Source organism: Agaricus bisporus (assembly GCF_000300575.1).
Source record: "Agaricus bisporus var. bisporus H97 unplaced genomic scaffold AGABI2scaffold_3, whole genome shotgun sequence".
Taxonomy (NCBI): domain Eukaryota; kingdom Fungi; phylum Basidiomycota; class Agaricomycetes; order Agaricales; family Agaricaceae; genus Agaricus; species Agaricus bisporus.
In genome coordinates, this window is record NW_006267366.1 from 1,090,495 (window position 1) to 1,109,687 (window position 19,193).

Here is a 19,193-nt window from a genome sequence, read left to right on the forward strand (position 1 = left end):
TTCTTAATCTCATCCAAATGGTGCGTCTCTCCGACATGGGCCTCAATTCCATTCTGACGTTGTCCAGAGCTACGGCGGTTATCAAAGCGGCGGTTACAATGGCAGCAGTACCGGCTACGGAGGAGGCTACGGTGGTGGTGGTGGTGGTGGTGGTTGGGGGGGAGGACACGAGGACCGAATGTCGAATCTCGGCGGTACTCTACGAGCAGTGGATTGGAGCACCACTCGCATGGAAAAGTTCGAAAAAAACTTTTACATTGAGGATAAAAAAGTCTCCGCCCGCTCAGACCGAGAAATAGAGGAATTCCGTCGCACCAAAGAGATTAAAGTCCAAGGCCGCAATGTGCCTCGACCTATCTCATCCTTTGAAGAAGCTGGCTTTCCTCAATATCTGATGACCTCCATTCGTGCTCAAGGCTTCTCATCTCCTACACCTATCCAGTGCCAAGCTTGGCCTATGGCGCTGACTGGCCGCGATGTCGTAGCCATTGCACAGACCGGAAGTGGTAAAACAATCTCTTTTGCTTTACCTGCTATGCTACACATAAATGCGTACGTACTGCAATATAGGAACTAGCTTTCTTCTCATCATATTCTAGGCAACCCTTACTCGCCCCAGGAGACGGTCCCATCGCCTTAATCCTTGCTCCCACTCGCGAGCTCGCAGTACAGATTCAACAAGAGTGTACAAAATTCGGGTAAGAGGAAACACGTTTTTTATATCATTGCACTAACACATATCTCTTTCAGTTCCAATTCTCGTATCCGCAACACTGCCATCTACGGGGGAGCTCCCAAAGGGCCTCAGATTCGCGACCTACAGCGGGGAGTTGAGATTGCAATTGCTACTCCTGGAAGACTCATTGATATGTTGGAGAGTGGTAAGACCAATCTCAAACGGATAACCTATCTTGTACTGGACGAGGCGGACCGGATGCTCGACATGGGTTTCGAACCTCAAATACGCAAAATAGTTGGTCAGATTAGGCCCGATCGCCAGACACTCATGTTTAGCGCAACCTGGCCTAAAGATGTTCAGAAGTTAGCCAGTGTAAGCGCTGATTCCGGTGTGAGCTTTGCTGATACGCTAACGAAAATGTTTAGGACTTTTTGAAGGACATGATACAAGTCAATATCGGATCTATGGATCTCACAGCCAACCACAACATTCAGCAGATTGTTGAAGTCTGCAGCGACTTCGAAAAACGGTCTAAACTGATTAAGCACCTTGATCAAATTAGTGCCGAAAACGCCAAAGTTCTCATCTTTGTTGGCACCAAACGCATTGCCGATGATATCACAAAGTATCTTCGTACGGATGGATGGCCAGCCCTGGCTATCCATGGTGACAAGGAACAGTGAGTGTGCCAATCATCGAAAGTAAAAAAAAAGGGAAGCATGACTGTTTGCAACCAGACGCGAACGTGATTGGGTGCTAGGGGAATTCAAGGCGGGTCGTTCACCCATATTGATCGCCACAGACGTCGCGTCTCGCGGTCTCGGTACGTATTTTCATTTTAAGCAAGCGCTACGACCAGGTGAATCCTCTCCATCCGAGTGATAAGACCATCTCAAGTGGGCATGACCGTTCAAGCAAGTCGTGGTTGCAACTATAACCGGTTTCTGTGTGGTATTTTGAACAACCTGCTGTGCCATTTAATAATGGAACATGCGGGGATCGAACTCACCAGATCAACTGGAGCTACCTAGATTGCTTCTGGCAGAAACATTCTCGAGGAACCCTTGCGAAAACCGACCTTTCTGGCTCACTTGTCGTCCGTTCTGGCCGTGTATCAGGAACGTAACGAGTTAAGTGTGCTTCGTCATGGTACGGTGTAGTGAAGGATGAGTCTCGAGAATAACGGTTTCTATCCGGCCTTGGTGAGGATTCGGCGAGCTTATGACGTGTTAACAAGTTTTGTTTTCACTCTGAACACCATGCCCCTTAACATACTGGCCACTCTTTGGATGTGCATATCAGACCCTCGAAGCGCTTGTTTCAGCCTCATGAACGCTTATTGATTGACTGCATTTGTATCTTTTCTACCCGATTGGTGACATGATCACAGATGTCAAAGATGTAGGCTATGTTATTGTGAGTTGACGATTTGATTTTACCTAGCACGAGACTAACACGTTGCTATAGAACTACGATTTTCCCAATAACTGCGAAGATTACATTCACCGAATTGGCCGAACTGGAGTGCGTTTATCAGCTTCCCGAGCTTACATGACATTTATCTACTTCATCGACAGCGCGCTGGATTGAAAGGAACCTCCTATACATACTTCACGACTGAGAATGCTAAAGCTGCTCGAGAACTGATCAATATCCTTCGAGAAGCGAAAGCAGTCATCCCACCTCAGCTCGAAGAAATGGCAGCTTTCAGCGGAGGAGGAAATAATCGGAGTATGTCCAAGCATTTTCTCTCACTCCATCCTACTTTACTAACTAACTAAAATCAGGTCGTTATGGAGGTGGAGGACGTGGCCGAGGTGGTGGCGGCCGATTTGGCGGCGGCGGTGGTGGAGGGAACCATGGGAACGGCTATGGTGGGCATGATAGCTATGGTGGTGGCCGGGGCGGCAATCGCTGGTGATTCCGTGTGTGAACCACTTTCCGTTTGTATATTAGATCGTCCTATTAGCATGTGTAGAGCCGTCTTATAGAATATTCCCTTCATGGTTCAGACTGAACACTATCAGGTTGCTGGACTCATAGTCAATGTGTATACTGTTGAGTCGCTCACGCATTCGAATCGCCCAGTAATCGTCCTGTTTTTCCTACACGGACGAAACGGCTCGGCGGCCAAGATCGAGGATATGACCAAAGTGATATTGGAAAGTTCCTGCAATGCCAACAACACATACGATCTCGCCATTGTTACTTTTGTATGTCTTGTCTTGTACTCGATATGTCCTTAATGCACATGAATGATCATTTTTAGGACCATAGGAATCATGGCTCACGAGTTCGTGATCCTAATCCAAACAGAGGCTGGAGCAGAAACCCGGAAGTCAGCAACGAGCGGCATGCGTCAGTACAATACACACTCAATGCACTCGATGTGAATTAACTGTACTCGACAGACTAGACATGTACGCTATCCAAAGTACGTTGAACTACACCACACCATCCCTTTGAAAAATGATTTATAAATAATCCAGCTGGGACTGCGGCGGATGTGTCATTTCTCATTGATTTTCTACCCGCGTACCTATTTCCCACTGGAAATCGGAGTATCAAGACTTGGGGAGTCGCAGGTAAGAGTCTGGGAGGGCATTCTGCCTGGCTGGCTCTTGGGCAAGGTACGCTGTCTTTGCCGAAGGGATTAGGCTGACGACAAAGGTAGACGAACGCATCAGCTTTGGCATTCCAATCATTGCATGCCCAGACTATTTGAAGCTAATGGAAAAAAGAGCGTCCAGGTTTTCCCTTCCCATTGCACCGCCCTACTTCCCTGCGAGTCTGATTGAGCTGGTGAGACGCCGGGACCCAGTGATGAAGGCGTTTGACCGGGTGGACGATGCGAACCCATATCTGGGCAAAAAGGTACTGGTGCTGTCCGGCGGGGCGGATAAGCTGGTGCCCTGGGAAGCGAGCCGAGAATTTGTGGAAAAGCTCGCGGTAGGGCCGTCGGGGGTGAAGAAGGTGCTGGTGGTGGAGGGCGTCGGGCACGAATGCACGCCAGAGATGCTGGCGACGGCAGGGCAGTTTGTGGGCGAGGAAATTCTGAGTGATTAGCTAATAGGCGTGTTATATAATCTGCAGGAACATAAAGTCACTGGCGACATACGTTTGTGTTGTTGCTTCTGCCTTGAATGGCTCGGCGGGCGTCAGAACAGCCCTTGTCAGCCCCCACCGACGACCTCGCCGTCCTGCGCACCCAGTGGAAGTGGGCGGCCTTTTCGCAGTTCATCTCTACCTTTTCACCGCTCCTCCATGTCCCCGACGTCACTGTCACAGTAAGCCTCAGATTCTCTCGCCGGTCCTTATTCAAATCTCCTCCCTACCGCGCAGGACATAGAGAATGACCTCGTCCATGGTACGAACAAAGTCATCGCACATGTCATGCAAAGGCTATTGTACACCCTTTCGTACGACAGAAAGATATCGTGCGTCCTTACCGTCTTCAGTAATGTTTATCGGCCTTATCGTCGTCCACCAAGACTAGAGAACTGGCAATCTGCTCTCCGGAAACAGTATATCAAACGAAATCCGCTCACAAATCCCCTCGGCTCCGAACCACCCAGAGAAGCAGTGGAGTCGCGTGAAAGGACTCCCGAAGACCAAGAGGCGAAACAGGTGTGTCGCTGCCCCGTTCGTTCATATGGCTTTTTTCATGCTTCTGGTTAGGTCCCATCAGAGACCCTTCTGACTGAACCCGATTCAGCAGTTACACCACAAGCTGGACCGTCCGTTGCAGCATCGGAAGCTTCCCCTGCCCCCACCCATGAGCCGGAAGACAAGGCTCATGTAGTTGAACATCAGGTTCCCGTCGATTGGTTCGAACTTCCAATGCTCGCCAAACTCGATTCCTTGCACTTTGTGACTGAATGGCAATTCCAAAACCCCACACGACTCAGGACACTAATGCGAAACGACGATGAGCTTGCCACCTGGGTAAATCTAATTACACTACCTCCAATGCATGGACTGACGTGAGATGTCAGCGTCATGAACCTATAGGTTATGACAGCAAGAAAAACTCCTTCTGGCTTATCGGTGGTATGTGAATATGTGTCAGTCGACCGTCAAGAAACCTCTTTTACAATATAACAGGCGACCGACTATGGATACAAAGGGTTCTTCCGAAACCCCCAAAGTCGCGGAAACGCAAGAGACCTGCAGGGAACCAAAAGGGACATCAAGCTTCTCAAAAACCCAAGCCGCTAAAACGTCCACGCACCCAAACCACCCCAATAAAGTTGGATGATCCACCAAGGAGACCTGGATCCAGTAGGGCTGCCAAAATACAAGCCAAGATCAAACTCGACGCGCAAGTCAAAGAACTCGCTGAATTTACTCGACAAGTAAATGGAAATCGACCCGCAACCCGACTCTCCAACAGACCCAAGCCACCTTCACGAGCGATAGGGACTCGGGTTAGTGCTCGTTTGCGTGGGTCACAAGGAAGTGAATGGCAGGCCGTTCCAGTTGATTGGATGGATGAATCATCGGACAGCGAGTGCGAAACCAATATCGCCGATCCAGTTGACCAAAATCGCAGTCAGAGAGATCCACAGCAGACACTCGGCATTCATGATGATAGTGATAGTGAGCTGACCGAATTATCAGACGATTCGGATGAGGAGGTCCCAAAACTCAATGACGAGCAAGTTCATCCAACCGTCGTTGAAGATGACAATACACCTGCCAAAGAGGAAGAATCAGGTAAACAAGTGGATGACGCATTCATAGAATGGGAGACGGTGTGTTCCTTTAGTTTTACCTGACTTTTATTCATTTATCTTATCCATTATCCAGATCTGTGTCACGCTTGAAGAATGGGAACATATTACAGAACGGTTCGAAAATGCGACGCACTACCTTGAAAAGGCCTTATACAAGTTTCTCACCAATGAGATTGTACCCGAAATCACGGAAACTCTCAGGGTGAGTTTGCTTTTTTCCAGCGGATCCTACAGATTGCTGACTTGTGTATAGGAACTGGAAAGGAAAAAACGCATGGAGAATGCACTTGTTCACCGCAAGAAATCATCTCGCATCGCTTTGAGGGAGAGCGAGAAAGAAGAGGCCCGACTCACCGCGCGGCGTCAGGCTGAAGAAAAAGAAAAGATGAGTCGATCCAGGAGACTGGAAGTACGCAAGCAGCGGGAAGAAGAAGAACGTCTTCGTCGTGAACAAGGCCGAGAACAGCGCAGAAAAGAACGAGAAGCCCGCGAGTCGCGCAGGCAAGCTGAACTTGAAGAGTTGGTGTCCATTTATCAAGATTATTTTTCATTACTAAAGCTTGTATCAGACATGAAAATCAGTCAAGCGATCGTGAGCCGGAAGATGAGATTTCTACCGCCGCAGAACCCTCCCATTCTCGAACGACACCCTCCAACCCTGGTATTTTGAAGCGACGAACGCGGCCCTCCACGAGCAACACATACAAAGGTGTTAAGTCAAGCGACTGGGAACTCGACTGTGAAATTTGCCGGAGAAGGGGCGTAAATCCTGTAAGATCACAAGTCCAAACATTGGAGTCTATCCTTACATGTGTATGACAGGAGGACGAATCACCAATGATGTCTTGTGGAAAGTGCCTCAAATGGCAACACATAACCTGCCATGACCAAGCTGATGAACGTGCTGGCCACGCAAAGCGAAACTGGGATGTTGTTGAATTCGTTTGCCAGCAGTGTAGATCTCGAATGTTTTCTGCTCCGGAAGCATCAAGTTCTCCCACACGAGATCACCATCACCGTTTCGTCAACCGCCAAAACGCTAATTACGTTCCATCTAATCCTCATACAGCAGCGTACCACCCATACTTTTCTCAGGGATATACTACATCTCAGTCATCATCCTCGCCTCCCCAACCCCAACCCTCAGCTATTTCGACACTCTATCATGCAGCAAACGGGAGGTATAACTATACTCAGCCCTATGGCGACCCTCGCACTTCTGGAATCCCCGATCGGTATCTATCTTCAGGCCAGCCGTATATGTCGACGCATCTCTACAGCCACCAGCCCTCTTCAATATCATTCAGCCACTACCAGCCCCAAGGAGGTGGATTCACCCCCAACGGCAAAGCACAGGGTCCACACAGTGAGAACTATGATCAACGTCTTCAATCCACTCAGCATGCATCCTACAGCGATATTCGATCAAGTGCCAACCAGAGATCCACAGTGAGTGTTCTTGCTGGTCGTATGAATCCGTTCTCAATGCCTCTGGTTAAGGTCGGCTCTCCATCGCAGATAGCCTGGAATATCTCCACACCTGTTGCGGGTAGTTACACTACCCCATATCAGAGTGCGGCGTGCAGTAATGGGATTCCTAGGCGGGACAGTCACCTATAACATGATACATCTTCCCAGAATGTCCTCATCCACCCCTATCCTAACGCCCAATTCAGATACCACCCTACCACTTAATTATTAGATGTAGTCTACGTACATATTCGTTGGCGGTCTTTTGTATTGATATTTTATTTGTCTGTACGCTGCATACTACTAGCCTGTTGTATCCATCCACAATTGCACCGAAGGACATCGTCCGGCTACGGAGATCGTTATCACCGAATGGTTTCATACCATTTGTAAACCGCCGATTCAAAGGCAAAAGGGTCGTCGTCATGAGCTTGGTCTCTGTAAAAAATTAGGCGAGTAAGGGGAACAAAGGACATATAAACTTACTCAATTGGTGCAAGAATACGAAGACCGCGTACATGGGTATCTTTGCCACTCATATGATTAGCAAGGATGATCACCTGGACAACATACGCATAAACCGGGTTTCTTCAAGAAATTCAGTGCTAGAAAGTAATCAGAACAAGACAATGGCACGAACAAACCGTCATTATCCTCGTTGGGCTCTGGAGAGACATCAAAGGTGATCCAACCTTCGGGCTTCTCTAGAGTGATTACTCTAACGTCCTGAAGGTCGCTCAGTCCTGTTCCAGCACGGACGGCAAGGGTCGTGGGTGTATAAGAATCGTCTTGCGGATAACTTAGAAATATACTGATTTTCTGACAACACATTCAGATGGTATTGGGACCTAAGACACAGAGAGAATTAACGCACTTGAATGGCTACTTTACGAGGAAACTCGACAGTTATATAATGCGGCTGTGGACCGTCCGAGCTATTCCAAAAATTTAGTATGTGCCCGCAGAGAGTGAGGTCAGCCTTACTGCCAGAAGGTATCTGGATCGCCATCGCGCAGACATTCCGCGCCGAAGCCAAACTTGTAGGAGGAAACAGACCACTTTCCCTGACTAGAGACGTCTGGCCATGGAAGGACGGGAGGCCTTTTACAACCTGTTCGTTGTAAGGGACAGGAAAACAGATGATGAGTCTACTGGATACCTGTGTGGACGATGGTGCCGCCCTCCTCTCTGACTTGCGGGTTCAAGGTCATAAGGAGAGTTGGAGGCTTAGCTAATATTTCTTCTTTTCTTCATGCATCTGCTCGACTACCAGAGATATGGCCGTCAAATGATCCTAGATGGTTTCGGACTTCCGGGTCAGATCAGCTTGTTCCTCGCCTGTTGGTTGACTTTGCCTTACCCAAATAAGCCTGAATAGGCCAAGTAAAATTAAAGCAGAGCTCGATTGTCGTCGTTGGTGCTGGAGGGCTTGGCTGTCCGGCTCTTCAATATCTCGCAGCTGCGGGTGTTGGTTAGGTCACCCTTGGTTTGACAAAGGTCAAATGATACTCAAAAACGTCTACAGGTATAATTGGTATTGTTGATGATGACCTTGTTGAATTGTCGAATCTACAGCGACAAATTCTACACTCCGAGAGCTCGATTGGCATACACAAAGCGGAATCGGCTGCTGGCAGCCTAAGAAGGTGAGCATCATCCCCTCTTTTCGGAAGCTCAGCAGGCCAACAGTCATAGAATCAACTCATCGATCCAGGTGAATGTAATCACCAGCCGACTCACGCCACAAAATGCTTTGGAAATACTTGGTGGATATGATATTATTCTAGATTGCACGGATAACGCGCCTACTCGCTACCTTCTGTCTGACATCGCCGTTATCTTGAAAAAACCCCTCGTCAGTGGTGCTGCACAGAAATACGAGGGACAGCTAGCTATCTATAACCTTGGGCCAGATGGCCCCTGCTACCGATGCTTGTTCCCCAAGCCGCCTGCACCAGAAAATGCTGGCACCTGCGAGGAGACAGGAATCTTAGGTGTCGTAACGGGTATCATCGGGAACCTTCAAGCATTGGAGACGATAAAGCTCGTGACAGGACTTCACAGTAAGTTGATAAACGACTCAACTTTCAAACCGACACTTAACAAGGCGCAGATCGAAAGCCGTCCATGACACTGTTTTCTGCGCTAGGTTCTCCTCCCTTCCGCTACATCAAGCTTCGGTCACGCAAAGCAGATTGTTTTGCGTGTGGAAGAAAGGACTTCTCTCTGGATATGATCGCAGAAACAGATTACGTGCAGGTTTGTGGAGGGCCAAGACCAAATTGGATAGAAAGAGGTCTAGTGGATGGAGTTGTTGGGTATCGGGCCACAGTCAAGGTAGGGAGTCTTTAGTAAAGGAGCTTCTTTCTTACTTATCTATCTAAAAAATATCCTAATAGGATCTCAAAAATGTTCTTGATAGTGGACAAGAGATTCATCTACTCGATGTTCGTCCATCGACTGAATTCGGAATATGCCAGCTACCGTCGTCTCAAAGTAGGACTCTGTTGTGATAACTCTCATTGAAAAACTTATATGTGGATGTCTAGATGTTCCTCTGGCTGAACTTGTTGCCAAGCCGGATGTGTACCTCCCCCAAGCTGCAGCAACGCCAATGTATATCATTTGCCGTCTAGGTAACGATTCACGGATAGCTGCAGAGGCCCTTCGCAGTATCCGACCGGACGGCCGTATCCAAGATATTATTGGTGGTTTAAAAGCGTGGTCTAACACTATAGATCCTAATTTTCCAATATACTAATAGACATTACTTCTCTAGAAATGGAATGAAGTCAAATGTTATAGTAGAGCAAGATGTACTAACTTCCGATCTTTAACCACTTGGGTATCTTGTTGCCTGACAGCGGTTTGGATGCGGTAGATGAGCTATTCGCGATAGGCGTTGGGGATGGCTTCTGAGAAACGCTTTCTGGGGCCGGTGGTATGGGCAAATCGATTGCTTTAGATAATACTTCCGGCAGGAGAGGAGCCGTGACGTTCACATCTATTGGAGCTGATGAGTCGATATACTCAATATCAAAAGGTTAATAGGGCGCACGGTTAAGACTCTCTTCCTCGAAACGGAGAAGAAGGATTGAGGCTGGGGACAGCTGGAGCTCTGAAAGGGACAATGCTTTGACTTTAGGGTCAGATACTTTGAAATCACGCTTCGGAGGAGATTGGTCTGAGGATATGCAGCTTAGGAAGTAAGCCACAACATAGATATGGCGACTCACACAGGATGAACTTTATGGGTTTGACGTCGTCCTTCAATAATTCTCTGACGAAGGCGTAGACCGACTTAATCTTGTCAGTGGATTCAAAGACCTTCTCTAGCTGTGTGCGATCAGGGAACTTGATTCGAATTCTCGTCTAGGGATTGGATTAGTCGTCCGCGCCAATAGATAGAGAGTGTACTACCAAGGGCCATCGGTCTCGCTTAGATTTCTCTGCAGCCTCCCTGACTGCTCGAGACTGAAGGGGAGCATCGACCAACGCTTTGGTCCGGGCAGTAAGAGTGGATTGCGCGTCTTTGAGGTCTGCCGCTGTTGGTACAAAGTATTCATCGGGCAAGGGGGCTAAGTACTAGTATTTAACAAGGCGACCTGGGACGATAGACATAAGGCCTACGTGGAAGGCGAGGCTGAGAGTCTGTAGGCTTGAAAACCTTGAACAGGGGGCCAGGCTGACTGGACTCTGCGGGCGGTTGCGAAGACATGGATAAAAGCACTACTGTACACCACATTTACAACAGAAAAACCTGCAACACATTATTCAGCACTCGGAACGCCCACGACAAAAGCAAGAACAGCAGTCAGAGAGTAAATAGTTGTCTCATTCCACCCGACCCAGGACACGCCGGCGAGCGGTCCCTTTGGTGTAGGACTGGTGTTTATCGAACGCAAATTACGATGTACAGCATCCTGAGGAGTGAGAAAACACTGACAAGGACTCACCATCGAGTAGAAAAGAGAAAGGCCGCTCGGCTCTTGCCGGCCAGCCCTGCTCATACCATCAACCCAGCCATGCCCCAGGAACACAACCACGACCACTGCCACGACCATGCCCACGACCACGACCACGACCACGACGCCGCCGATCTCGGTCCTCAAGACAGCCTCTACTCTCACATCGACCGCGCCAATGTCGTCGCCCTGAACACCAGCAAACTAGGCGAGGTCGTCATCAAGCCTTGGGACAAGCGTTTGGACGAAGCTGAAGTCGGTCTTCCATCTTCCCAGCGTCCTGGAATGCACACTCACTACAAGTCCAGTCCCTTGAGTCTGATGCTGACGATCAAATGTCCGGTAGTTATCTCTCAACTTGGACGAACGACATGACTAAACATTGCCGCTATAGGATCATAAGAGTACCGTTCACGGGTTCAGTAAGGTTGCGCGCCGTGTTGCTCAAGACAGGTCCGGGTGACCAAACCCCCAAAAAAGTTCGAATAGTGCGTTGGGAGCAACTCTCGATAAGTACCTGCCACTCATGTTCTTTTTCCAGTACGCCAATCAGGAACACATGGACTTTGACGATATTGAACAACTAACTCCTACTCAGGAGTTTGAAGTTGCCCAAGGACGAGAAGTGGGTGAATATGCGGTCAAGTGAATTGTTGCAGTTTCATACTTTGAATTGAACGCTGACGGGTTTAACAGGACCGCGAAATTCTCTAATGTCTCTTCCCTCACCCTATTCTTCCCCGAGAGTCAAGGCAGTGACACAATCCAAATTTATTACCTAGGATTCCTTGGGCATTGGACTGAGGTATTTCAGTCTTTTTCTGGAGCAGTATATGTAACTCATCCACCTCATTGTAGCGGAAGAACAATCCTGTAATAACTGTGTACGAAGCACAAGCCAATCTCGCAGACCATACGAAAATCCAAGGCACGGAAGGAAATTTCTATACACCGCAAACCTGAATTAAATACTACATTTGTAAACTTAAATATTACCACAAGAATCTATGCCTTCACCCAGAAATCCGAGATTTGATCCTAGCCCAGTCCCATACCCGACGAGTTATTATTTCCGTCAGGATGGTTTCGCTGCATGAAAGACTGCAGAACGTCGTAGTTTAGATTCATACTCGTTCCTGGTCCATTTCCAGCCGCATTTCGATTCATATTGGAAAGCACTGTAGGCGGATTTGGCATGCCTCCAAAGGGGTTCACGCCATTGGAGTTCATTGAATTCAGGTTCATCATGTTCATGGAATTAACGCCGTTGCCCATGGCACCTAGCTGAGGCATATTGGAATTTAACGCAAAATGGTTGGCCATAGCAGCGCGGCTCTGCATTTGTTGCCTACCACGCTGGATTAACGCTTCAAAAAGTGGACGCGGGTCTTGTCCAGCGGTCGCTCGTTGCCTGATCTGCGTTATTACCGCATTGCGTTGTTCGGGAGGCAGTTGCGCGATCAAGTTGACGATGGCAGGAGGTATCGAGGAAGGAGCGGTTGCCTTGGGCATTTCTGGTATCCCATTCAGCGGGAAGAAAGCACCACATAATCCCATGTTGTTGATAGGAAAAATCAGGACATTCTCCTTGAGGACACCGTTTGGCAACATCCATGACGCAGTTGCATACTAGTAAAACATGGAGCTAATTATGTCGACCAAAGGTGGGGAGGTCGACGTACCATTCTTTTTGTTGACATCACTGAGACCAACACCTGGTAATTCGCTTCGTCTTCCGGACCTCTCGCCTTGAATGTACACAGGACGGGTTTCGTCCGACGTATCCATTCCTGGAATTCTTGAATAGACACGGCAGGAGTTGGTGCAGGCACCAGAGTCAGTGATGGCGGCCATGATTCTGAGTGGCTGCAAAATCGTTTAGTGTGATGTAAACTTTTAAATATCGTGAAGAAAACCAGCACCTGTTACTAGCATTTGAAGAGCTGGCTGAAACACCTGTATGTACTTCTTTTTTCTGCCCATCCGACCCAGTTCCATTGAATCTCAGGATACCTTCCCAAACGAGAACCGGCTGAGGAGCGGGCACCCCCTGTGGCTGCTGCATCGCTCCAGGATTGTTGATGTTATTGTGAGGAAGTCCTGCCTCAGCGATGGTCGCTGGCCCATTCATGCCGGGTGACATAGACGGACCAAGTGATGCAGTGCGATTACGGTTCGCTTCGGTGAGATTTTGCATCGGCGCGGCGGCAAACCTGGGGGTCGCATGAATTGAGGCAGAAGCCATATGGGATGCAGCGGGACTGGACAACCCAGGGTTCGGTGTCGAAGTTGGCATACTAGAGTTATTGTGGCTGGGACTCTGGATGCTTGGAGTTGACCGATGATTGATCACGGGGGTCGAGTTGAAGGGACCTTGGGATTGGAGGTTCGGGGACATGGCTATCCGGGGTGGCGTAGGTGCGGCAAGACCGGTCTGAGCAGCCTGGGAGCTGTCCTGTGCCGTAGCATTTGCTTGACTTTGTTGTTGCGCCTGGCGTGCTTGTTGTTGCAGAGAAATAAGATACTGGCCAACCTTTGCGAGTTGTTCCTTGCGTATATTGAGCTGTTGATCGCACGCTGCCGCTGCTTCAGCGTTCCCCTGAGCCATTGCAGCTTGCTTTTGGCCGAGCAACCGATTACACTCATCCTCCAACTGCTTCTTTTTCGGAAAAAGAACTGACACTCGTTGCAATACTTGAAGAACTTGGGGATTTGCTGGCTGTGGTCCATGTGGTGGACCAGGATGTTGAACTGTATGCTGAGAAGCGGGGGGTTGTACAGGAGGTTGGGCAGGGGGTTGGGCAGGGGGTGGGACGTTGGGTTGAGCTGGATTGCTGGGTTGAGCAGGGGGTGGATTGCTGGGCTGAGCAGGGGGTAAATTACTGGGCTGAGCAGGGGGTGGATTACTGGGTCGACTGGGTCGACCGGGCTGTTGTGCAGTGTTGGAAGAGGATGGGAGCATAGGGGAGGCGGAAACGGGTTTCTGTCCAGAAGGAGGGGATTTGGGTATGGTAACCTGCGCTGACTCAAGTTTTGCTCGCTTAAGTTCCGGGGTGCGTTCGACAGCTACAGGTTCACCTGCGCGTTTGACTGGACAAGTGTTCAGAAGGAGATTCAATACGCAAAAGGCGAGAGAGCCACTAACCTTTGGGCTGCGCCTGTGCAAGCGCGAAGCCATTTAGATACACATGATCCTGGGCCCTCACATTGAACCAGGGTGGGGTATGGTTATCTGTTGCAGACTTGTATTATTCATTCAATACATCAGTGACATAGTGAACAACTATTCATACTTGCGTGTAGAGCTCCGCGAACCGATTTAAACCAATAGAGGTATTGATTCCGCTGAGCTGGATGTTGCGCTACAATACCTTGTTAGAGAGTATGTAGACGAGTGGCAAGCGTGCTTACTTTTTTGAGCTCTGTGGGTAAAACTTCCCAGGTTAAAGAGTCGGAAGAGGGAGATATGTTCCACCGTGGATGCTCCGAGCTATCCGGGGAAGACGCTGCGATATGCACGACGCGGCATTCCAAATCCTTAGGAGCCACGGTACGGAGAAAGTCAAACATCTATTCAATGGTCAGAGGAACCCTGGAACAGTGTAGAACGCTGTAGCGTACATCCAAGACGGTCGCAAACCCCTCCAAGGCTGCCATTCCCTTTCCGCCGCCAGAATCAGTCTCGCCTATGCCGAGTCTTCTTCTATCATCCATGATGTCCTGTAGAACAAAGCGCAGTTCTGTAAAGTATATCTTTTTAATGATGGGGGATGGAAATGTGTCTGCGGTGCCATAGGTGATAAAAGCAACGCGTGTCTAGCGTGGGGGGATTCGCTGAGATGAACATGGGATGAAGACATGGGTATGACGCACGACTTTTCTGATGAGGTTGGCACGCTGCAACAGTTGGACAATGTAGTCCTGAAAAAGACGGTTCCAGTCGTGGAAGAGAGTGAGAGAAGCTTCGACCAGGAAGGCTATTGCAAGCCATTCTGTCTGTTGGGGACCATCGCCAGACATGGCAGGGGCAGAGAGGCGGTATATTGCAAACTGATGGCGGTCACACAGAAAACACTGGCTCTATTCTACAACGAAAAACTAGATACAATGTCAAGGTTTGAACAACACACTAGATACAAGTGTCATATTTTGAAGGCTAGAACATATTCACAGCAAGTGGAAAACTGAAAACAAGCAGGTCGTCATCATCATCACAACAGCGTCCGTAGCGCCTAGTCTATGTCCCGCATTGCGACTACCAGCAGCAGCAGCAGCCGTGGCTTGAGATCCACCAAAACTGCTGAGCCAGTCACTATATTCCCAGACAGTGCCACTTGCAGTTGGAGTAAACGGGGTGGTTGCGATATCAGTAGGGCTGAAGGTGTCAAGAACTGCAGTAGTGACACCGTCGATTTCAGTCGTGTAAGTGAAGGGAGTAGGACCGAAAGGCGTCCCGGTGGTTGCAGCAGGCTCATCTACCGGCCCTTGTCCAGGAGGTGTTACTGTAGTTGTAGGGGTAGTCGTTGCAGCTGCTGCAGGGTCCGCTGTAGTTGTGAGGGTGTTCGTGTTTGGGTCTACCACCCCTCCTGCAGGCAGGGTTTCACTGGCATCGAATCGAGTCAATAGTGGCACTTAGGAGGACGAAAAATACTATTTACATTGTCTGGGTTACGGGGAGACCCGCAGGATCTAAAGTTCCGACTACGACCACGGATTGACCTGCCCTGGATGGAAAAGAGCATGAAAAAGGAGAAAGACAACTTTATTACAAAGACGGATCGTACTCATCAACTATCGTCTGTGTCTGTGCATAGACTAGGAAAGAAAAACAAAGGGAGAAGAAGAGACGGAAAACAATCATGACAGCGGAGGAAGAGGAGGGGGGGAAGAGTCACGTGCAGCACTAGTGGGGCATAAATTCTACTCCTCTGCCGGTCTTTTCCCATGCATCGGCGTCATTGTTCTTTTCATAACTGGGCAGATACCCTTCTCGGCGTTTCTTCTGCCCCTCTGTATCCATGCCAAGTCTCTCGTCCCGCTCACGTACCAATTCGTGGGGCACCTGTTCATCAGACGTGTACGCCATCATGAGACTGGGCGGTCCCAGTGGCAGCTCGGGGGACACATCAACTGGCCAAGTGTGTATAGTCTTGCCATAGGTCTTTTGGAGGTTTGCCATTGCCGGTTTTTCTGCAAAGTTAGTGATGGCGCCTAAAGAACACAAAATAAGCGTTCTGCTGTCTGTAGCCAGAGGGCCGACTTGCCAGGGACGAAGCGCTTGGTCTAAAAATAGATATGAGATGGGCAGTGACATCATTAAACTTTTGGACACACCTGCATCTGCAACAATCCGCTCTCGACCTGTTGACGAGTCTCAATGGCCATGGTGGGCGACGAAAGAACAACGACTACGAACCTCGTACTTGTGGGAATGCCAATACTTCTTTTCTTCCTCGGGCAGTCCCTCAAATATCTAAATATAAGAGTGAGCATGAGGCAACCGTATGTAGTTGTTAGTAAATCACTTTTTCCGAGACAATATACTCTATGCCGATGAGCCTTGCGTGTGGGTTTTCCGAGTCGTAAATCACACACTGATGAAAATCAGGAGAGAGGTGGGTGCAAAAGTGATGAGCCTCGACATGACGGCTGCGGTCGTGTCTAACAATGACATGTGAATGCAGAGAAATATATTCTGAAGGGCTAGACCAACGAATATGTGTGGAATGCACACAGGTGTTGATGAATCTGCTTGACAGGGTCAAAAGACATGATAGCCGACCCTGCTGCGCTGTAGAGCTGAGAGTGATAGACGCTTTCCATGGTGGGTGTCTCGGCGTCATGTGATGTAGTCCCGGTACTTATTTGGTTTCAACTGTTTGTTTTCGCTTATTTTTTTTTTTGGTTTTTTCCTCCAAGTTCCCGTTTTGGATATGATTGATCGATTCTTGGTAGATCGCGCTCGCCTCTTCTTTCCCAGAGCCTGCTTTTCGACCTCTCCCCCAAGGCTCGCAAAGAAGAAAATGCCTCCGAAAAAAGCACCGCCTCGCGAAAAGCGCGTACTTCTTGGTCGTCCTGGTAACAACCTCAAGATTGGAATCGTAGGCAGGTTTTGCGCGCCTTGCTTTCCTTGTCTCGTCTCCATGTCTCCGCAGGTCTTCCCAACGTTGGAAAGTCATCCTTCTTCAACGTCTTGTCAGAAACAGGTCCGTCACCTTTCCTTGGTTACTATCCGATGTCCCCCTCACTCACACCCGCATTCAAGACCTCGGCAAAGCTGCCAACTTCCCCTATGCAACGATAAACCCCGAAGAGGCCCGCATTCCTGTCCCAGATGTTCGTTTTGACTGGCTGTGCGACGTGTACAAACCAGCCTCTAAAGTTCCCGCCCACCTCACTTGCATCGATATTGCTGGCTTGACTGCAGTAGGCCTATTTTTTTTTCCTTTTTTTTTCCTCCGGTTTAATAAATCGCTTGCAGGGCGCATCCACAGGAGAAGGTCTCGGTAACGCTTTCTTGTCTCATGTCCGTGCCGTCGACGGTATTTTCCAAGTGGTTCGATCGTTTGACGACGATGAAATCACGCACGTGGAAGGAGACGTCAACCCCATTCGTGATATGGAGATTATTCAAAACGAACTCCGACTCAAAGATATTGAGTGGGTTGAAAAGGCCCTTGAAAATATGAAAAAGACGACGAGATCTCTAAATTCCACGAGCTTGGCTGATAAAGCTCGAAAAGAAGAACTCGTGCGTGCTTAGCTGCCTTTTGTGGGATCGTGGACTCATGGCTGCTCAGGCCACGGTAGAGAAGGTGTACAAAGTCCTTACTGTTGACGAAAAAGATGTCCGCAAAGCTGAATGGACAAATAAAGAGGTGAGTTGAAATATGACAGTTGTGTTGCACGATGAAAAAGAGCATCTGCTCGAATAACCCAGCTCTTTGAGAACGGAGTAACGCCCCAGATTCTTTGAAATATTTATTATCCTTCTGATATTCCACATCTGCCTTGTTCCGCTTTTATTGTTTACTGATACTTTGACCTTTAGGTGATTATGCTTGACCTCTTCCTCCCTTGTGATGAAACAGTTTTTAAACTCAGCTCGTTGAAGAGGGAGTAACGCCCCAAAATTCTCGTGAAATCTTTCGTTTTTTCTGAATCCTTTTCTGCGATACCCGTGCACCTTTAGTGGATTACTGACGTTATTCTCTCAGATTGATGTTGTCAATGGCTTATCGCTTCTGACTGCGAAACCGGTTACTTATCTTGTAAATTTAAGCGAGAAGGACTATGTGAGGAAAAAGAACAAGTGGTGGGTGATCTATTCATGGCTGTTGAATGTTTTGTCCTCAATGAAGTGCATATATAGGCTAGCCAAGATCAAGGCGTGGATTGACGAAAACAACCCCAGAGATCCGTTGATTCCATTCTCTGTAGCGCTGGAGGAACGTCTTATTTCGCTATCTCCTGAAGAAAAGAAAGAAGAAGAGCAGAAAATGGGTACGACGAGTGCACTTGCCAAGATTACTCAAGCTGGATACTCAAGCCTGGAGGTGAGTGAGTGGGATGGAATAGAGCAATGGTCAACTAATTGCCGCTGGTAGCTCATCCGTTACTTTACGTGTGGGCCGGACGAGGTGCGCGCATGGACGATACGAAAGGGCACCAAGGCGCCTCAGGCAGCTGGTGTGATCCACTCTGACTTTGAAAACAAGTTTGTTTGTGGTGAAATTATGTCATATGATGACTTGAAAGAGCATGGGAGTGAACCGGCGGTGAAAGCAGCAGGAAAGCTGAGACAACAGGGCAAGCCATATGAAAGTAAGTGATTGGTCGGGTCTGAAGAAAAGTCTTTGACTGAAGAGTCTTTTGCAGTGGTTGATGGAGATATTGCTTATTGGAAGTCTGGTGCATAATAATAGATAAACAGAAATTAAAATATACACATTAACGACGGCGAGCGTTCGTTTCCCAACGTCGACGATCCCTTTCTCTTTCTCTCTCTCTCTCGTCTGCATCGTAGTCTCTGTCTGAGTGACGTGGTGGTCGGGCGGGGCTGCGTGATCTTCGTAGATTTCTGGAGCGAGGGAGTGGTGGGGATCTGGAGCGAGATCTGTCTCGGCGGCGCTCTAGCTTGGCGAGCTTTTTAGCCCTTTTCTCTTCCTTTCTTTGTCGTTTTTCCTGTTTGCGCTGGGCTTTCTCCTCGTCAACCGGTGCGGTGTGCTGTTGGCCTGGGAGCTCCTTTGGAGCAGGCTCAAAGCCTCTGGGCGTAGATGAGATGGAATATGAGGTGGGTGGGGGGGACGACATACAAAGCGACGGAGAGGGCATCTGCCTCGA

At 48.8% G+C, this 19,193-nt stretch overlaps 9 protein-coding genes across 9 annotated transcripts; 6 read left to right on the plus strand and 3 right to left on the minus strand.

Moving 5' to 3' along the window:
* Positions 1 to 178: 178 nt before the first annotated feature.
* On the plus strand, positions 179 to 2,600 carry AGABI2DRAFT_65810 (hypothetical protein; the record flags this gene model as incomplete). Its single annotated transcript, XM_006459138.1, has 9 exons — positions 179 to 552; positions 600 to 698; positions 751 to 1,051; positions 1,105 to 1,358; positions 1,417 to 1,502; positions 2,070 to 2,095; positions 2,147 to 2,203; positions 2,257 to 2,410; positions 2,467 to 2,600. 9 exons carry the CDS (start codon positions 179 to 181, stop codon positions 2,598 to 2,600), a joined length of 1,485 nt encoding a protein of 494 aa, XP_006459201.1.
* An 82-nt stretch (positions 2,601 to 2,682) lies between these two features.
* On the plus strand, positions 2,683 to 3,745 carry AGABI2DRAFT_116177 (hypothetical protein; the record flags this gene model as incomplete). The annotated part of the gene is made up of 5 exons (XM_006459139.1): positions 2,683 to 2,892; positions 2,949 to 3,037; positions 3,091 to 3,113; positions 3,169 to 3,309; positions 3,354 to 3,745. 5 exons carry the CDS (start codon positions 2,683 to 2,685, stop codon positions 3,743 to 3,745), a joined length of 855 nt encoding a protein of 284 aa, XP_006459202.1.
* A 77-nt stretch (positions 3,746 to 3,822) lies between these two features.
* Positions 3,823 to 7,035, plus strand: AGABI2DRAFT_116178 (hypothetical protein; the record flags this gene model as incomplete). The annotated part of the gene is made up of 9 exons (XM_006459140.1): positions 3,823 to 3,966; positions 4,022 to 4,306; positions 4,358 to 4,624; positions 4,675 to 4,729; positions 4,784 to 5,433; positions 5,489 to 5,617; positions 5,669 to 5,934; positions 5,985 to 6,186; positions 6,238 to 7,035. The coding sequence occupies 9 exons, from the start codon at positions 3,823 to 3,825 to the stop codon at positions 7,033 to 7,035; spliced, it is 2,796 nt and encodes a 931-aa protein (XP_006459203.1).
* Positions 7,036 to 7,250: 215 nt separating this feature from the next.
* AGABI2DRAFT_116179 (hypothetical protein) lies at positions 7,251 to 8,096 on the minus strand (the record flags this gene model as incomplete). The annotated part of the gene is made up of 6 exons (XM_006459141.1): positions 7,251 to 7,323; positions 7,372 to 7,473; positions 7,526 to 7,704; positions 7,760 to 7,820; positions 7,870 to 7,996; positions 8,045 to 8,096. The coding sequence occupies 6 exons, from the start codon at positions 8,094 to 8,096 to the stop codon at positions 7,251 to 7,253; spliced, it is 594 nt and encodes a 197-aa protein (XP_006459204.1).
* A 41-nt stretch (positions 8,097 to 8,137) lies between these two features.
* On the plus strand, positions 8,138 to 9,646 carry AGABI2DRAFT_66857 (hypothetical protein; the record flags this gene model as incomplete). The annotated part of the gene is made up of 7 exons (XM_006459142.1): positions 8,138 to 8,201; positions 8,264 to 8,356; positions 8,411 to 8,531; positions 8,581 to 8,948; positions 8,993 to 9,222; positions 9,285 to 9,381; positions 9,435 to 9,646. 7 exons carry the CDS (start codon positions 8,138 to 8,140, stop codon positions 9,644 to 9,646), a joined length of 1,185 nt encoding a protein of 394 aa, XP_006459205.1.
* Positions 9,647 to 9,704: 58 nt separating this feature from the next.
* On the minus strand, positions 9,705 to 10,603 carry AGABI2DRAFT_149377 (hypothetical protein; the record flags this gene model as incomplete). Its single annotated transcript, XM_006459143.1, has 5 exons — positions 9,705 to 9,889; positions 9,944 to 10,069; positions 10,122 to 10,257; positions 10,306 to 10,463; positions 10,516 to 10,603. 5 exons carry the CDS (start codon positions 10,601 to 10,603, stop codon positions 9,705 to 9,707), a joined length of 693 nt encoding a protein of 230 aa, XP_006459206.1.
* A 287-nt stretch (positions 10,604 to 10,890) lies between these two features.
* On the plus strand, positions 10,891 to 12,963 carry AGABI2DRAFT_191216 (hypothetical protein). The gene is made up of 8 exons (XM_006459144.1): positions 10,891 to 11,105; positions 11,159 to 11,187; positions 11,245 to 11,338; positions 11,392 to 11,495; positions 11,547 to 11,655; positions 11,709 to 12,479; positions 12,533 to 12,719; positions 12,776 to 12,963. Exons 1-6 carry the CDS (start codon positions 10,911 to 10,913, stop codon positions 11,811 to 11,813), a joined length of 636 nt encoding a protein of 211 aa, XP_006459207.1. The 5' UTR covers positions 10,891 to 10,910; the 3' UTR covers positions 11,814 to 12,479; positions 12,533 to 12,719; positions 12,776 to 12,963.
* Positions 12,964 to 14,851: 1,888 nt separating this feature from the next.
* On the minus strand, positions 14,852 to 16,673 carry AGABI2DRAFT_201214 (hypothetical protein; the record flags this gene model as incomplete). Its single annotated transcript, XM_006459145.1, has 8 exons — positions 14,852 to 15,453; positions 15,509 to 15,574; positions 15,635 to 16,061; positions 16,115 to 16,133; positions 16,185 to 16,211; positions 16,267 to 16,323; positions 16,376 to 16,511; positions 16,564 to 16,673. 6 exons carry the CDS (start codon positions 16,671 to 16,673, stop codon positions 15,754 to 15,756), a joined length of 657 nt encoding a protein of 218 aa, XP_006459208.1. The 3' UTR covers positions 14,852 to 15,453; positions 15,509 to 15,574; positions 15,635 to 15,753.
* An 82-nt stretch (positions 16,674 to 16,755) lies between these two features.
* Positions 16,756 to 19,193, plus strand: AGABI2DRAFT_134686 (hypothetical protein). Its single transcript, XM_006459146.1, has 10 exons — positions 16,756 to 16,955; positions 17,006 to 17,056; positions 17,116 to 17,276; positions 17,332 to 17,601; positions 17,651 to 17,728; positions 18,068 to 18,165; positions 18,223 to 18,406; positions 18,458 to 18,674; positions 18,729 to 19,116; positions 19,166 to 19,193. The coding sequence occupies exons 1-9, from the start codon at positions 16,874 to 16,876 to the stop codon at positions 18,767 to 18,769; spliced, it is 1,182 nt and encodes a 393-aa protein (XP_006459209.1). The 5' UTR covers positions 16,756 to 16,873; the 3' UTR covers positions 18,770 to 19,116; positions 19,166 to 19,193.

What these genes read in the sequence shown, in the direction of transcription:
- AGABI2DRAFT_134686 (XM_006459146.1), top strand. Translation starts at nt 16,874, where the DNA reads ATGCCTCCGAAAAAAGCACCGCCTCGCGAAAAGCGCGTACTTCTTGGT. An exon ending in CCTCAAGATTGGAATCGTAG is followed by an intron (nt 16,956 to 17,005) that starts GCAGGTTTTGCG and finishes ATGTCTCCGCAG; the next exon opens with GTCTTCCCAACGTTGGAAAG. An exon ending in ACAGGGCAAGCCATATGAAA is followed by an intron (nt 18,675 to 18,728) that starts GTAAGTGATTGG and finishes AGTCTTTTGCAG; the next exon opens with TGGTTGATGGAGATATTGCT.
- AGABI2DRAFT_191216 (XM_006459144.1), top strand. Translation starts at nt 10,911, where the DNA reads ATGCCCCAGGAACACAACCACGACCACTGCCACGACCATGCCCACGAC. An exon ending in AGCGTTTGGACGAAGCTGAA is followed by an intron (nt 11,106 to 11,158) that starts GTCGGTCTTCCA and finishes CTACAAGTCCAG; the next exon opens with TCCCTTGAGTCTGATGCTGA. An exon ending in TCTGATGCTGACGATCAAAT is followed by an intron (nt 11,188 to 11,244) that starts GTCCGGTAGTTA and finishes TTGCCGCTATAG; the next exon opens with GATCATAAGAGTACCGTTCA.